This window comes from Lacerta agilis, chromosome 16 (genome assembly GCF_009819535.1).
Source record: "Lacerta agilis isolate rLacAgi1 chromosome 16, rLacAgi1.pri, whole genome shotgun sequence".
NCBI lineage: Eukaryota > Metazoa > Chordata > Lepidosauria > Squamata > Lacertidae > Lacerta > Lacerta agilis.
This window is the reverse complement of record NC_046327.1, coordinates 34,420,192-34,436,009: the sequence shown is the minus strand read 5'-3', so window position 1 is coordinate 34,436,009 and position 15,818 is coordinate 34,420,192. Positions and strand designations below refer to the sequence as shown.

Genomic DNA, 15,818 nt, shown 5'->3' with positions numbered 1-15,818 from the left:
CTAGGTTATCTTCGCCCTGGTTCACACATTATAATAAACCAAACCAAACCAAACCAAACCAAACCAAACCAAACCAAACCAAACCAAACCAAACCAAACCAAACCAAACCAAACCAAACCATGGCTTGTACATATAATGTCTCTGGGCAACCAGAGAGATTATAGCCAGTTTGCTCCTCCTGTCTCTCTGCTGCTGTGCTGAGCCATGCCATAGTGTAGCTTAATGTGTCATCCAGACCCAGGCTCATAGTTTACAAACCATGAGCCATAAACTGCAGGACAAACATGGGTTACTTACAGCTCATGGTTAGTCTAGAAAGAACTAAACTATGAGCCCAGGTTTGGATAACAAACAATGTGAAGCAATAGCTTAGCTCAGAACAGCACCAAAATGACTTGGGAGGAGCAAAATGTCTGCAGTCTGCTGTCCTGGAACCCATAGAGCCATGGTGTGCCTTTGCATACCAAGAGACCATTGTAGGTTTCCTCATGCTGCCTTATACCATACTTGTATGGTGCAGTCACCATGATTTTGCACTACATTTAACTTTTACATTTTCTTTACTTGAGTTTTAAGTCTTGCTCCGAATTCAGTATTTTATTCTGTAGTTTGTGTTAATAAAGTTTAACACTTTAATTAGTACAGTCCCAGTCTTCACTGGTACTCCAATTTAATCAACTGTGATGAGGCCACAAACAAAGAGATTGTTTGTTCTTCTCACACATTAACTGGCCCAGTTTGCAGACAACCCCTTCTATGGCACTGTGAAACTCTCAGGGAGAGGGGTGGGGCAAAGGACACACTATTTCAGATGTCTGAAAGCTGCTCTTTCAGCATCCTAGAGCCCTCTGGAATCCTTACTATGTGGCTGCAGTTGTGTAAGGTCTCGTAAGATGGTCCGAAAGGAAGGCCGTTCCCCAGGAGCATAGTTCAGGCACTGGCTGATTAAGGTAGCAAGTTCTTTGAAAGATGGTTCTGGAAGGCGATGTTTCTTCTCATAAAAACGCTCTTTCTGCAAAAAGGACCACATTTATGAATTAAAGGTGTCTGTTGCAAAGCAACACCAGGCTTACAAGTTGAAAATGCTTGCATTTCTGGGTCATACAAATATGTCCAAAATGGGACATGTGAACCTAAGTCTCCAAGAGCATAGCTGTGTTCCATTAACTTGCTTTCTATGACCATGAAAATTGCTCTAGGCATACTAGTCCTCCATCATTTTCCATTATTCTAGTTCCTGACCAACCCCCACCCTGAGCAGGTTATGGAAAATAATAATAAAAAGCCACACACCTCCCAACTAAGTTTACAACTGCAAAACAAAATGTCAATTCAGCAATTTTAGATTTCTCTACCCAATATTACTTAGCATTTATGCAATCCTTTAACCACTTACTTGAAAGTAAGCGCCATGAAATTAAATGGAACTAATCTCTGAGCATACATGCACAGGACTGCACAATTAAAGAGTGTCATTTGTATGTAAAGCACTTTAATCCTCACAGCAATCTTGTAAGGTATTACTATCGCCCTATTGCTGATTAGGATGGAAGAACAACAGCTTGCCTCAAGCCACTTGGCAAATTCACAGCTGGGAACCTTCTTGGCTCACAGCTCAGCTATGAGCTAAATAATTCAGTGTGTGCACTTTGCTCACAGAATATGCTTTGCATTTGGGTGTAGAAATCAAGATCTCCCCCCAAGTTATGCATCTGTAAGCTGGGCAAGCCAAGCCCAACAACAAACTGGCACAACATTCCTATGGAAGTTACAGCTCAGATCCTGCCCAGTAGATACATCCCAGAATTTGATGATGCTCTGGAATAGGTTAGCTACTCTCTGCAGGCACCCTGTCAAAGTCCTGCGGGCAAGATAGAGGAGGTCCTACTGTTTTAAAGAGTACCTGGAAAAACATTGTTCTCAAACTAAATCTTTGATCTGTTTCGACTAAATTTTGCAAAGTAAATTACAGATAGATAACATATATTATGTAAGAGAAGTGAAATAAGGAAAAAACAACACAATTAAAAATAGAAGGAAGAAGTAAGGAGCCGCAATGAAGTGGAGGGAAGTCACATGCAAAGAAATATTGATTTATTTTGGTTTAGACCTGTGTATAAGATAACATATTTTGAAGAATGAATGGAGTATGTATACAAATAATCAATGTAAAAACTCAATAAAGAATATTAAAATAATAAAAAGATGGAGGAGGTCCTAAAAGAGCAAAAAAGAGAGCAGCGGCAGATGCTACCTCAGAGGGGGTACGTTCTTTCAGTGGCACATCCGCATCAAAGCATATCTCCAGCAGTGTGGTACCAAAGCTCCACTTGTCAGCTGCTGTACTGAGGTTGTTTACATCTTTCACACACTCTGGAGCAATCCATGGGATCCTGTCAACTCGCTCTTGCAAGGAGGAAAGTCAAGAGTTAGAAATCACCCAATGGATAACATACATACAAATACAGTGGTACCTAGGTTCTTGAACGTAATTCATTCTGGAAGACCGCCCGACTTCCAAAATGTTTGAAAACTGAGGCACAAAGGGCTGGCTGCAAGTTCAATTGGAAAAATTGAAAAACACGCAGCAGAAGCCATTCGACTTTCAAGGCGTGTTCGAAAACGGTAGCAATTACTTCCAGGTTTTCGGCATTTGAAAACCAAAACGTTCAGCTTACGAGACGCTCGAAAACCGAAGTACCACTGTAGCAGGCAATATTTGACATATTTAATGCTAGTCCTACTTTTGCTGAAGGTATGATAGAAAGGTCACTCAGACACTCACCTAGGCAGTGTTCATGTGGATTGCCATAGGATGTAAAGTGCAGTGTGCACAATCCACATGAAGGCCTGTACATATAGCCACTTGACTCATGCAATTATCTTTCCAAAGATATGGAGGTTTCACAAGTATGGGATAAGCACAGTCTTCCCCAATCATCTGAAGCCATTGGTCTGGGAAGAGAGGGGTTGTAGTGCAACAACCCTTGTGGACCAAAGGTTGGGGAAGTCTGGGTCAGTGCAGGAAGCCTCTGCCTTAGAGGAATCTGCTCCTTCAGTACAGAGGTATTCTTCTCCAGTTAAGAGTCTTAACTGGATGCTTGTTTTGGTTGCTACAAGACACAACTCAGTTACATACTCTCAGTTCTGACAAAGCCAAGCAAACATCTTTTTATGGAATTTCTCTTGGATGCTTTCCCCACCTATTAAGGGGGGCTCTGCAGACTATTACCGTATTGACCCAAATATATGCCGCACCTGAATATAAGCCACACCTTTAAAAAAAAAATTTGGGGGGAATACCTGAATATAAGCTGCTCCATTCCTCACTGCTCCTGGCTGCATACTTGGGAGGGGGAGCCGCATTGCATTGCCGGTGGCCTTTCCCCTTCCTCGCTCTCTCCCTTCCCGGCCTTGTGGGAAGGACGGGGGACTATGCACGAGCCGTGCACCGCTTTGCCACACTCCTAGAACTGTTTGCCCTGTGCTCCTGGCTGCATACTGTAAGGTCGTGAATATAAGCTGCACTTTAACTTTTCACAGTCAGAATTTGGGGGGAAAGTTGAGGCTTACATTCAGGTCAATATGGTACTTAGGACACTTCAAAGGGAGCTGAAGAAGTTGAATAGACCAATAAAAGGTGGGCAGATTCCTCACATATTAGAAACAATGCTGCAAAAAAAAAGAGTGAATCATGCTGCCACTGGCTTTTATGCTCTCTATATTGTTTTTCGTCATATTTGAGTAACACAGTAAGCCTGCAACTTACACGGGGGTTGTGTTGCAGGGATTGCGCCTAAAGCCAAAATTGTATATAGTCAAATTCCATTGGGTTCAATGGAAGGTGGGAGTCCCAAATTCAATTTTCTCGGAACCCACTTTTTACTTTTTAAAGAAAATGGCATGAGTAAATCTGAATCAGCACAAGTGAAATGTGTGCAAGTTGTGGGCTGAATGATATACAGTGAGTTTGAAGTTTTATAAATGAAATGAGTAAATGGTTAGCAAGAGATGTGGCGTAATACTCGCAAGTGCAGCTGCCCTACACTGGCAGCAGGTCACAGGCAGGCAGTCATTCCCTTTCTTTAAACACCCACCCACACCTGCTTCTGAAGAAGCTGCTTTCGGAGATGGGATGCAGAGCTGCTGCCAGGGAATGGTGTCAAGCACAATGCTCACTCCCAGCAAACTATACACCATTACCTACCTCCTGTAATATGCAAACAGGGACACTGTTGTCCAAATTAATTCCCTCTGCTCAACCCCAAAACCATGCACCTCCAGTGAAAGCAAATGTGAAAAGGGAAAAAGCCCGCTGAAGGGGAGGGCCTACCTTCTTGGGAGAGCACAGCAAAACTGACTCCAGGGTCGCTGAGCTTAATGAAGGGCATCAAGCCATCTTCCAAACCTTTCCTGGCCAACAGGATGTTCTTGGCACATACGCTGCCATGCACCAGGTTTTTGCCTTCCTGTTCAAATAAATGCAGAAAGGTGGTGTGTGAGAAGCCCTGTCTCTTTAGCATGCCTACTTGCAACTTGGCCGTTGATCCATTGTGCCTCCGTTTCCCCGAGGGGATCACTAAGCAAAAAGCAGAAAGCTTACTGGTTTAGTAGTCAGCTCCTTGCCAAACCTTAAAAGTTCTTCTAAACAACTGGCCTACTGTCCATGTCTATATGCTGCCGCCCCTGCCCTGCCTAAATATTAGGGAAAGCAACCTTGAACTGCAAGTGCTGCTGCCTCTGGCTGATTCAGGCACTTCAAGCCTGAGAATCACAGGCTCAGAAGGGGTCAAAAAGCATGAAACTCTGAATTCTTGCTTCAAAGCAGGATCCCAAAAGCTGACAAGCCCCAAATGATTCGACAATGGATAACCATCTCCTGTTCTGTTATCCTTATCAATCTGGTTGTGGGATTCTAAGATAAACCCTAGTGTACAGTTCTGCCCCTCTTGCTTCTCCCAAGCAAGGTGGTTTCCAATGTAATAATTTACAAGGTGGGTTTAGATTATTCTCCCCAAGAGAAGTGAAGTTCTGGGAGGTAAGGGAAGGAACACAGTCTAAGCAACACTCTCATCAAGACTCCACATCCCTGCATCAGGGGGAAGCCCTGGCAACTGACATGGTATAAGGTGGTATACACCTATAGTGAAGATCTGACACTTCCAGAAGGTCGGCTCCAAACCCTTCTAAGGAGACTTACCAAGTAACTCAAGGCACTTGCTAACTGTGCAGCAACAGTGAATTTCCAGCCCACTGTTATCCGCCCTTTGTTTTTCCGCAAGAAGACATCCAGGGGCCCATGCTCAATGTACTCTTCCACCATTATATCTGAAAGCAGGAAAAGGAAAGAATGTGATAATCCAAAAACAATATAGGTTTAGTATTCCTGCTTCTCAGCTGTGGGTAACATATTGGCTGAAGAACATGAATGGAGGGCTATTTTGGTTGCTGTCATAGATCTAAGACAACCACAGAGGGAAGATGCACCACAGGCTTAAAATGGAAGGCAACTGTCTTCCAAAGTAATCTGTCAAGACATGATTAAACATGGATAAGTGGGTGGCAGTCTGACACTGTTTCCCCAAATACAAAATGAAACACATGGTATTTCTCAAATAATAAAAAACCTGCAGGACCATAAGAATAAAATAGTGAAACATGTAGGGCAGCTGAGAACACAAGACAATTACATCTCAGTGAGCTATACAGGGAGAAGCCATGCAACAGAAAGCAGTTCATACTCACTCTCTAAGCCCCTTACACAAACCCCGTGCACAAAAGCCAAGTGGATGTGGGAGACCTGGCTCATCAGACTGGCTGTTTCAAAGAATGCCTGCAGAGGACAGAAGGGAGGCCATCACATGAGAGTTGTTATCCAAGGAACGTAACTGGGGCACTTCAATCCTAGCACAGGACCAGAATTCCAGCAACTACTGATTGGATTCCCAGACCAATAACAATTCTGCAGCTCTTGCTACCTTTTCCAGTGTCGTGCAGTTAATTTCTTATCTGTCATTTACATTTGCCATCAAGACAAATAAACTTCACCCATCTCCCATGTTTTCTCCTAAGAGTTCATTATCCAAATGACAATATAGACAAACTGGGAGATGAACCCATTTGCTCCACTCGCCAACCCTCCTGCCATTAACCCCCTAGAGCTTCCCCTTCCCACTCCATACAGGTAGACACACTCCATACAAGAAGACAGCTAGGATGCTTATTGGCTCGCCTGCTACTGTTTTAAGATGCCTACTCACTTTCTCTTTCCAATTTGCTTATTACAAAGGGATGTATGGGGTGTACGGGGAGGGGTTGTATCTCTGATGGGGGACATGTTGTGCTCTTTCTGGAGTAGTTTGTCCACCTTTGGTCCCCACCCTACACTCAGCTCTCACCTGTGGCTCCTAGAAGCTGTCAGCATGCGACAGCAGCCACACTCTGGGAACGGCTTTGACTGGCCAGCTAAACCAGGTGAGGATAGCCGATGGGTCTCTAACCCTTGGCGAGTTAGGAACTTCTCCTGAATGTAAAGACAGGCTCCGGTGGATTGAGTGAACAAGAGCAACGTGGGTCCAATGGTCAAAAAGATGGCTTCTGCACAGATGGGGCTTGTCAACCTGGGAAGGTAGCACATCTAGGAGCAGGAAAACTCTGATCCTAAAACTCCACTGCCTTGCAGGACATCTTCGGAAGAAGAAAATGCTAAGGAGTAAACCAGGCTTCCTCAACCTTGGCCCTCCAGATGTTTTGAGACTGCAATTTCCATCATCCCTGACCACTGGTCCTGCTAGCTAGGGATCATGGGAGTTGTAGGCCAAAAACATCTGGAGGGCTGAGGTTGAAGAAGCCTGGAGTAAACCCTTCTCAAATCAAGAATGGAGTCCCTAAGACAGTTGGATGGCGCCTTGTACGGCTCCTTCTGGCAACTCCTGCAGCCAAGCTGGTGCCAAATGCATTGCTCTGCTTTCCTTTAGACCAGATCAGTGAGGTTGAGGTCTTGTTGTCTGGGCAGCCCAGGACCCCCATACACACTGCCCAGGCTTCCGCCTCGGGGAGGTAACTTCAGTGCTACTAATGCAGCAGTTTGATTTCTTCCCCCGCCCGCAGGCACACTCCACTGCCTCTTGAGAAAGACAGCTGCCAATAACAACTCACCAGGACAATGTCCCTGTGGCTAGGGTCAAGCACTTTGAGTACTACATGCATGTCACGATTGTTGTTGTTCTGCTCGGTAGAGTAGTACTCCGCCTCGTCATCACCATTAGCTGCACCGCATACATGCAGCACTCCATCATAAATGTTGGTACACGTCCCTTGTCCTAGGTGAGCTCTCTGAAGGAGATTTAAGACATGGATGTGTTATCATCATCATTTTATTTGTATGCCACCTTTCCTGGAAGGCATAAAACTCATACTGGAAGCCATGAGACTAGAGACATAAGCAACATCTAAGCCACTTGTCCAATAGGTTCCTAAGCCTTAGTTTGGCATTACATCAAAATTAGCATACTGCATGGTCAGAAGACTTGGGATTAAAATTCCTTGCACGAAAAGAGAATGTTAGGTCCTTTCCAGGTTGATACACCTTTATAATCCTAATCCTTCATCCCCCCCAAAAGTCACAAGACAACAGTGCTGACCTGGGTGATCTCATTCTTTCGGATCTGATGGAAGCTCAGCTGTGTTAAGTTTAGAATCTGTCGGGTGTTGTCCTTCACTTTTCGTGTGATCAGCAGGTCTGAGATCTCTGTAGAAGAGAGATTATTCCCAAAGATCAGATCTACAAAAGCACACTAAAAAACAACAACAAAAAAGAACAGAACAGAAAAGCAGACCATTTCTAAGAAAGTATTTCACAACTTTGTTCACAAACAGAAACTTGTATATGGGAGGGTATAATAATCACTAACTGCGTGCTGCAACCCAATGAGAGTTAAGAGGTTTTAATTTAAGGAATTCCCTGAGTTTAATGTTCCACTGCAGAAGCACTGCAGCCTGCCAGATGCCCTCTCTTTCACTGCGTGCTGTTCTGAGGGTTCTCCTGCCACCACCCAGAGTCAATTTCAGGAGTTGGGAAGGGGGAGAGGAAGCCAGATTGCACAAGCAGAAGCCCTCTTTAACCCTGCTGATGGAATTTCTTAGGGTTTCTTAAAGCTAGCCCAAACAGAGTGCCCTGGAAGAGATGGTGCTAAAGTGAAGAACCTGAAAAGCTCAGGTGATTCTTGCTCATGAAATAAGAGGTAAGTATTCACACAACTAACAGAGAGGTTTTACTTCTAGAAAACAACATGGCAAGAAAGAATAGGGGCTATCCTGGATATGTTCTCACACAGTGGCCTGATTCAGACATAAAAACAAGCCTCGGTTTCCTCTCTATACAGAAAACTGTGGTCTATTAAAACCATAGTTAAGAAACCATGGTATTAAACCACAGGTTAATCCTAGTTTCATATCCCAGTTTCTTCACTAGCTATAGTTTGTACAAACCAGAGTTTCCTGTATTTGTGTGAAATGAGAAAATGCAACTAAAACATATCAACATGAAACCCTGACTATAAGCTTTAGCTATTCTTCTGTTAAGAGTTGGAGAAGAACACAAGTCCAAGGTTTGTGGTTGCTAGTTCTTTCAATTACAAATGTTGATTTTATACCTAGATCAGGCAAGTGAAGTATATTGGAAGTCCAAGTTTATTCTTAACCTACGGTAAAAAATGCAGATTAGGGTTGCTGCTTCCCCTGATATCCAATAGTACTCTCAATGTAAAGGTAAAGGGACCCCTGACTGTTAGGTCCAGTCGTGAACAACTCTGGGGTTGCAGCACTCATCTCGCTTTACTGGCCGAGGGAGCTGGCGTACAGCATGACTAAGCCGCTTCTGGTGAACCAGAGCAGTGCATGGAAATGCCGTTTACCTTCCCGCCCGAGCAGTACCTATTTAATTACTTGCACTTTGACGCGCTTTTGAACTGCTAGGTTGGCAGGAGCAGGGAGCGAGCAACGGGAGCTCAACCCGTCACGGGGATTCGAACCGCTGACCTTCTGATCAGCAAGTCCTAGGCTCTGTGGTTTAGACCACAGTGCCATCTGCGTCCCACTCTCAGTGTAGATAGTGCTTAATTCTGGTTAAGTACCCAGAAGCCCCCATGTTAATGTGGCCACATACTCCTGTTTAAAGTCTGGTCTACATTATCCATGACTGTGGTTTTAAAAAGCTGCAACTTCAGCAGTAATTATGCCTTGGACCAACATCTGAATCCTCTGAACTGCTGGATATGCAGCAAAATGCTAAACAATTACAGGTCTTGTGGTAAGAAAAAGGCCCTATGCTGTGTAGCAGATTCACTTCTTCTCTTTCTATACTGCAGTATATTCATGTAGCCAGATTATCTTTGGGAGAATATCACTAGGTCACTGTAAAAGGAACAGTATTTACAATTCTTGGCTTATACCTCCTGGCTTTGGGAGAGACCCCCTCCGTAAAATGAAGATCTCATTTCCAGATCTCAGAGTACAGCCTTTGAGAGCATTCATCAATTCTTGGATGCTTGGAAACACTTGCTCCCAGCCTTCTAGCACAAAGGAATTCCCCTTCTTCTGGATTCGGAACTGTCTGCAGCTTGTGGTATCCTGGCTCTGGAAGGACTGTGGCAAACAAGAAGCATGAGAAAGAGTAAGAGCTGGACACTAGCCTACATGCCCAGCCAGCAGTATTGCTTGAAATATGCAGACCATGAAACACAAATGCCTGTCCCACTCACAGGCATTTCAAACTTTACACTCCTCTATTTGTCTCAATTATCGGAAGTCAGCAGACCACAGGAACATGCTTCTTACTCCTTCAATCTTCGTGAAAAGCATGAGCACAGCTGTTTCAGACCAAATCACTTTCTATAAGCACAGCCTCCAGATGCAAAAGCTGCATCTACCCGATTTCCGGGGATCTCTCACCTCCTTCTTAAACCCCTTGCTATGAACCCACCCCATTCAGCAGGGTCCCTTGACCTTCTAAGGAGCATTTTTGGTAGGATGCACTGGGGAGGAGGCAGTCACAAAAGTCAGCTACACCTGTTACACGTGCTTAACTCCGGATCAAACCCAATATATTTTTAATGCTTTTCAGTTTGCCTTATATCAAATATAATAATGTACAGACTGTATTATAACAAAGTACTATAATTTGTTAAAAGAACTGCTAATTCTATTGCATTAATGATCTTAAGAGTTCATTAAAAGTGCTAACTGATGTTTGCAAATAACAACTCTGGTGTTTGCCCGCAGTAAATAAGAATGGTCCCAAAGGGGTGAGCCATGGGTATGTTACAGAGTTTCCCAACAACTGCCTCCAAACCCTTTTGGAAACAAAGTGACTAACATATTTATATTGTGGGAAACTAGAGTCAGCATTCTTAGTTGACTTATTAATGCAACCATAAAGCGTACTCTGTGAATCAATGCAGATATCACACAAAACCAATCTGAGCAACTATGGCTTACAGCTGCTTATCGGCTTTCATTTTTCATCTTCTCAATTCCATTTTATGGACGTACACCAGACACAAGAACCTCAGTCCTACTTCCCCAGTGGCTTTCCGTTATCTTTATTTCTTTGTATGAAATTGGTTGGACAATATACTGCCAGTAGCCTAGCACAGATTGAACATAAAGGCGCACCAAGCCTTTGATCACCCTGCTCAGAATCAAGAGCTACATACTCATACTTGGAAAAGGCTCATTCACAAAGCATCAAGGACAAGGGCTGTAGTCAACAAAATAAATGTGCAAGTGAAACAACTTCCCTGCCTCTCCTCTCCCTGCTCTGTATCCAGATCTGCTCTGGAGGGTTCAGAGGAAACTCAGAAACTATTTAAGGGGTGCACAGGGGAAGGGGGGGGGGAAGAAGTTGCTTTACACAACCCTGGAGGAGACTCTTGAGAGTCCCATGGACTGCAAGAAGATCAAACCTATCCATTCTTAAGGAAATCAGCCCCGAGTGCTCACTGGAAGGACAGATCCTGAAGCTGAGGCTCCAATACTTTGGCCACCTCATGAGAAGACTCCCTAGAAAAGACCCTGATGCTGGGAAACATTGAGGACACAAGGAGAAGGGGACGACAGAGGACGAGATGGTTGGACAGTGTTCTCGAAGCTACTAACATGAGTTTGACCCAAATGTGGGAGGCAGTGGAAGACAGGAGTGCCTGGCGTGCTCTGGTCCATGGGGTCACGAAGAGTCGGACATGACTAAATGATTAAACAACAATAGAATTAGAACAGGCCACAACCACTCCTACAAATCTCACCTGGCTTCTCCTCAATACCGACAAGATCAATCTATTATAATCAAGGACGCTCCAGCGAAGGACGTACAGGCCATCCTCCTGTTCTTCTCGCTTCAGTTTAGCCATAATAAATTCCTCACTAGGAAAAGAAAACATTTTAGACATGGCCTGTGGAGACCCCTGTCCCAAACCAAGTTCTGAGAAGAAAACGTTGAATGGCTTAAGCAGAGATCACTTACTGCATGGGTCCGTGGATACCATTCTGAATGCTCATTACCAACCGTGGCGGGGCTACTTCATGACACAGGTAATGGTTAGAGTCAGCCGTCAATCTGAAATAACCATCCACCAGTGAAATCAAGGAGAGGGCAGCTTCGTAGGATGAAAGAGTCAGATCCTAGATAGAAATTTTTTTGAAAGCACAGTCATTAAGCATTAGTCCTGGGCCACAATGCTGGGCTGAAGGCCCTTGGGAAGCTACAGTGCTTTAAGCCAGTGTTTTCCAGACTGTTTTTTCCATGTACCACCTGAAAATTGCTGATGGTCTTGAAAGACCACTTAATGATTTTACTGCCTGTTGTAGCAATAGCAATGTGCTGTGCTAAATGCTGTATGGTTTTTAAATTTTATTTCTATTTTCTTCTTCTTCTAAATTGCATTCCGTAGAATGCACTGACTGGCAAGCAGCTCTCTAGGTTGTCAGACAAGAGTCTCCACCAATCCTTCCTGGAGTTGCTGGACACTGAACCTGGGACCTTCTGCATGCAAAGAAGGTGCTCTACAACTGAACAGAGGTAATCAACCTACCCAGCTGAACTTGTTGTTTCTAAAAGGGTCTCTAAAAGCTGCAGATCAGCCACACAAGGCAACACTGAACAGACCCATCCATCACATGTAAGCGTGGTGGGCCCATTTGGATAACCCGCCCTCAGAAACTGATGGAACCTATTATGTTCCTGAATGCTCTGGGGGAATTTTCCATTGGAGAAAGATGGCAATCCTATGATCCGGTTTTAGGCTATTATTGTTTTAACTTTTCAAAAGTATTAAATTGTTGCTAATTTTTATTTGTGGTAATTTTATTGTCTTTTTTGTACAGTGGTACCTTGGTTCTCGAACGGCCTTATGCCATATGTGCCTACTCAGCTACTCTGATCTGTGGCATTGGCACTGTTTCAGGTACCACATCATACCCGCTTCACATTTGCAGGTGCCTTCACTGTACTTTTTTGGCATTTGCAAGTTTAGAAAGTTGCTGTGTGTTTTAATCTGGTTTTAGGCTATTATTGTTTTAACTTTTCAAAAAGTATTAAATTATTGCTAATTTTTATTTGTGGTAATTTTATTGTCTTTTTTGTACAGTGGTACCTTGGTTCTCGAACGGCTTGGCTCCTGAACAAATCGGCTCCCGAAAGCCGCAAACCTGGAAGTGAGTGTTCCAGTTTGCGAATGTTTTTTGGAAGTTGAACATCCAATGCAGCTTCCACAGCTTCCGTTGACTGCAGGAAGCTCCTGCAGCCAATCAGACTCCTGGAATGGATTAAGTTCGACAACCAAGGTACCACTGTAAATTACTTTGATTTTTTTTTTTTACAATCAAGTAGTGTATAAATTTTATGAATAAATATACTGTTGTGACACCAGGACATGGGGGAAGCGAACCAAATGTGTGTATATCCCTAATGTCTAGTTCTAGCCTAGCAGCCCAGAATATTCACCTTTGAGATTCCATATGCATAGCATTTGTAGTCTGATCTCATAGTGGCCAACCAGATGTCTATGGGAAGCCCACAAACAGGACATGAGCACAAAAGCACGTGATTCCAAGCCACTGGTATTTAGAAACATGCTGGGGGGTATAACATAACCACTGTGGCTTGTAGTCCCTGACAACCTTATCCTCCAAGAATTTGTCTGATCCTCTTTATGCACTGTAAGAAGAACTACTTTCATCTGTCCTCAATCTTCCAACAGTTAGCTTCATTCGATGTCCCTGAGTTCTAGTGCTATGAAAGAAGGAGAAAAATTTCTCCTTATCTGCTTTTTTCATACCTTGATCATTTTTTTTTCCAAAGTTTTTATTGCTTTTATTAATTACATCAACGAATTCACATAAAATTAAACATAATTCCATGACTTATTGCAAACAATTATGTATTCAAATATTTTCTTTATGTATCCCTATACTCTGCCGAGTATTGTGACTTCCCTCCCTTCCATCCCTGGTTTTCAGTCTTCTCCTCATTCTCTCGCTTTAATTATTGTTCATTCCCCATATGTACATTCTTAATTTGTTCTTATCTACATCTGTTATCGAATATTTTCACATTGCAAGTATTTTGTTAAATCCTGTTGGTGTTATCGTTTTGTTACCAGACTTTTTTAAATACTCAATAAATTTACTCCAATCTGTTGTGACCTTTTGGTCTCTCTGGTTTCTTATCCTTCCTGTTAGTCTAGCTAATTCCAAGTATTCTAATAATTTGTTTCGCCACTCTTCAATTGTAGGTAAGTCCGGCGTTTTCCATTTTTGGGCCAGCAAAATTCTCGCCGCCGTAGTAGCATAAAGGAATATCTTTTGGTCATTCTTTATGATGTCACTTCCCATTAATCCTAATAAAAAGGCTTCGGGTATTTTGTGAAAGGTATATTGCAACATCTTTTTTAGCTCATTATATATTGCTTCCCAGTATTGCTTTACTTTCTCACACCCCCACCACATATGGAAGAAGTCCCCATCTTTCATCTTACACTTCCAACATTTCTTATTTCCTGTTCTATACATTTTGGCTAATTTGGTTGGGGTTATGTACCAGCGGTATAACATTTTCATCAAATTCTCTTTTAATACTGTACATGCCGTAAATTTAATGGTATGATTCCATAATTTCTGCCATCTATCATACTGAATGTTATACCCCAAATCCACCGCCCATTTTATCATGGCCTCTTTCACAAGTTCATCCTTTGTGTACCACTCTAATAAGTAGTCATACATTTTGGTCAGCAATTTCCCTTTCCCTTCCACAATCTCCATTTGAAATTTAGATTTGCTTTTTTCAAAGCCGCCTTTTCTTTTGTCCTCCTTAAATATTTCATTCACTTGATGATATTGTATCCATCCAGTCATTTTATCCATTACGGCCTCATAAGGTTTTAACTTCCATCCTTTATCTGAATCTACCAATAGATCTTCATATGTAATCCAGATCCCTGCCATATTTACTTTTTTTACTGTCAGGATCTCTGTTGGGGATAACCATTTTGGCGTCTTCCTTTCTAATAAGTTTTTATATCTTTCCCAGACTTCGTACAAGGATTTTTTAAATACATGTGTTAGGAAATCTTTATGAACTTTAACTTTTTCCCTCCACAGATACGCATGCCACCCAAACCTGTTGTTAAACCCTTCCAGGTCCAATATGTCTGTATTTTCCAGCAAGATCCATTCTCTCACCCATATTAGGCATGAGGCTTCGTAATATATTTTCAGGTCTGGTAATCCAAAGCCTCCTCTTTCTCTCCTGTCTACTAATATTTTTTGTTTTATCCTAGGCCGTTTTCCTTGCCATATAAATGTGGATAGTGTTTTTTGCCATTCTTTGAAGATTTTTGTGCCTTTAATTACTGGTATCATTTGAAAGAAAAACAATAGTCTGGGTAACACACTCATTTTGATAGCTGAGATTCTTCCCCAAAGTGACAAGTTCAATCTTCCCCACACCTCTATATCTTTTTTAATTTCTTTCCAGATTGGTAAGTAATTATCATTAAATAAATTTATGTTTTTCGCTGTTAGATTAATACCAAGATATTTTATCTGTTTAACCACTGACAGCCCAAATTTTTTTTCTAGCTCCTCACTTTCAGTTCTATTCATATTTTTAACCAGCATTTTTGTTTTTCTTTTGTTCAATTTAAATCCTGCCAATTCTCCAAATTCCTCTATTTTTTCCAACATTTCTATAATGCTCTCTTGAGGTTCCTCCAATGTGATTACCAGGTCATCAGCAAACGCTTTGATTTTAAACTCTTTCTTTCCCACCTTGATACCTTTAATTGTGTCGGTATCTCTTATTTTGTTTGCTAATACTTCTAGAACCATAATAAACAGAAGTGGTGAGAGTGGGCACCCCTGCCTGGTGCCCTTTGTGATATTGAATGTCTTTGATAGTGCATTGTTAATAATTAGTTTTGCTTTTTGCTCACTATATATTGCACTAATTCCTCTCAGAAAGTTCCCTCTGATTTCCATCTTCTCCAAGGTCTTCTCCATGAATATCCACGACACGTTATCAAATGCCTTTTCGGCGTCTATGAAGATTAAAGCAGCTTTTTTATTTATTTTCATTTCTAGATACTCAATTATGTCTACTATGGTTCTGATATTTTCTTTCATTTGTCGCCCCGGTAGGAAACCTGTTTGGTCTTTATGTATTACTTTGTTTACCACTGTTTTTAACCTATTGGCCAAGATGTTTGTAAAGAGCTTATAATCTAGATTTAACAGAGAAATTGGGCGGTAGTTTTTAACA

The 15,818-nt window shown here is 42.3% G+C and overlaps 1 protein-coding gene across 4 annotated transcripts in view; it reads right to left on the bottom strand.

Annotated features, from left to right (window-relative positions):
- Positions 1-15,818, bottom strand: part of TYK2 (tyrosine kinase 2) — a 48,195-nt gene that overhangs the window by 7,152 nt on the left and 25,225 nt on the right. For all 4 annotated transcript variants that reach the window (XM_033172819.1, XM_033172821.1, XM_033172820.1 and 1 more), the window contains exons 8-17: positions 11,523-11,680; positions 11,305-11,422; positions 9,454-9,646; positions 7,645-7,751; positions 7,160-7,336; positions 5,747-5,834; positions 5,202-5,329; positions 4,335-4,470; positions 2,256-2,407; positions 863-1,013 (exon numbers count right to left, since the gene is read on the bottom strand). In XM_033172819.1, coding sequence (XP_033028710.1) covers positions 863-1,013; positions 2,256-2,407; positions 4,335-4,470; positions 5,202-5,329; positions 5,747-5,834; positions 7,160-7,336; positions 7,645-7,751; positions 9,454-9,646; positions 11,305-11,422; positions 11,523-11,680 — 1,408 coding nt within the window. The remainder of the gene's footprint in view (positions 1-862; positions 1,014-2,255; positions 2,408-4,334; positions 4,471-5,201; positions 5,330-5,746; positions 5,835-7,159; positions 7,337-7,644; positions 7,752-9,453; positions 9,647-11,304; positions 11,423-11,522; positions 11,681-15,818) is intronic.